Source organism: Austrofundulus limnaeus, unplaced genomic scaffold, assembly GCF_001266775.1.
Source record: "Austrofundulus limnaeus strain Quisiro unplaced genomic scaffold, Austrofundulus_limnaeus-1.0 Scaffold487, whole genome shotgun sequence".
Classification (NCBI taxonomy): Eukaryota; Metazoa; Chordata; class Actinopteri; order Cyprinodontiformes; family Rivulidae; genus Austrofundulus; species Austrofundulus limnaeus.
Genome location: NW_013952889.1, coordinates 326,634 through 328,329, shown reverse-complemented (window position 1 = coordinate 328,329; position 1,696 = coordinate 326,634). Strand labels below are relative to the sequence as shown.

Genomic DNA, 1,696 nt, shown 5'->3' with positions numbered 1-1,696 from the left:
GTTGTATCTGCAACTGTATTTGATAATGTTTTGAACTTTTAAAATATTGCATGGTAAAAACAGAAGCTGCACTTCATATTAGTGACAAACTTTGGCCTTTTTTGACGAGTTACTTTCATTTTTGCCTAAAAAAAAAAAAACTTTCATTTTTGCCTCTATTTTTCATTTAAAATAGGTTTCCATTTTCGGCAGGTTTATAAGGTTCTTGTTGGTAAACATCTGAGTGGCGCACTACTGCTACTAGTGGTGAGAAAGTGTATTGCAACTTAATCAAAATCAATGCAGTCCCACGGTCCCGCGGCCCTCTGCGGCCCAAAGTTAAAAACTGTTGTTCTTTTGAGGCCCTCAAGGTGGCGCACACAGCCCATAATTGGGCCGCGGCCCAAAGGTCATGAATCTCTGGTCTAAAACATGACAGTGTGACAGAGCCTGTACCTCAGTTAGCTGCTGTCAGATCATCAGTAAAACTTTATCACCTTAATAATATAGCAGATTGTTAGACCTCATTACAAGTTCACAGCAGAGTCGATGGCCTTTAGCACAGATTGAGTGTGGCTGCACCTAATTACGCTGCAGATATAGGAGTGTTTGGTTTGTTTTGACGGGCACTGAATCAGATACCTTCCAGTTAGAAGAGCTAAGTGAATCTTACCGGAAGAAGGTGTGATGTTCGATGCAGACCTTCCACAGCTTCTTGGCAGCTCTGTGGTTAGAAAGTTTAAAGCCAATCGTACTTTCAAATTGTTCATACTGGATGGGAGAAAGAACAAAGTTAAGGGATGAGTACAAGCTCAGCATCCTGTATATTTGCTTACTGAGGTACAGTTTAACAAATTCAAATAAATAATAAAAGAAACTTACAAATGTGAAAATTATTAATACAAACAGCTTATTTTTGCTCGTATAAATATTAGTGCAATAATAAACTGTATATGCCAATGCTGTACATAAGCAACAGATATAGTTATAAAGTAACAGGTCAGAACAAGATGGGATACAATCTAATGTTAAAGGCTGAGTTGAAAACTATTTTTTTTTGTTTTTATATTTACACACTTCATCTATTTTTTTGGTTGTGGCTGCAGCTGCAGTAGCTCTGTTGAAGGGCTCCTTTATTCAGGTTGATCACAAGCTCATTGTTCAGCTCTGTCACTTGACTGAGTTTTGACCCAGAAGCCTACGCTGAGGCTCAGCATGGAGGTTAAGCTGCGGTGCCTCACAGCACTGAAACCAGGGCCAGATAAATAGATCCTGACCATGTGGAGGAGCAAGACTGAAGGAATATATGGGTCAGTTTTTAGCATGACTGGCCACACATTTACAGTACATGGGGCGCACATGATTATGACCATCAGGGCAGTTGGTGTTTTTTTTTTCATCCATAAACTCAAATTATAACTTCATGGTTGAGACAGAAGTTCCAGGAAAGTGTGCTTAAGCACCAACTTAAGGCTGCCACATACTCTGGTGTACTGTGCGTACTCAATGAGCTGCATTGACTCAGTGTGTACTATCTGCAGACAGATGACACTTCATACTGGAGCTTACTGATTACCTGACAAACTAATTTCTCTGAGTTTCAGTCATGGCATCAATGGCTGAGGAGGAAGAGATAGCTTGCATTTCAGCTTTAAAGGGGCAATATCATGTAAAATCAACTTTTTTGAGTTTTATATCATGTTATAATGTTATATTC

General features: G+C 39.3%; 1 protein-coding gene across 1 annotated transcript in view; it reads right to left on the bottom strand.

Moving 5' to 3' along the window:
* The window catches only part of LOC106530036 (band 4.1-like protein 1), a gene marked incomplete at its 3' end in the record, with an annotated part of 169,718 nt that overhangs the window by 35,046 nt on the left and 132,976 nt on the right, over positions 1–1,696 (bottom strand). Inside the window, 1 exon segment of the mRNA XM_014025593.1 lies at positions 653–750. Coding sequence (XP_013881047.1) covers positions 653–750 — 98 coding nt within the window.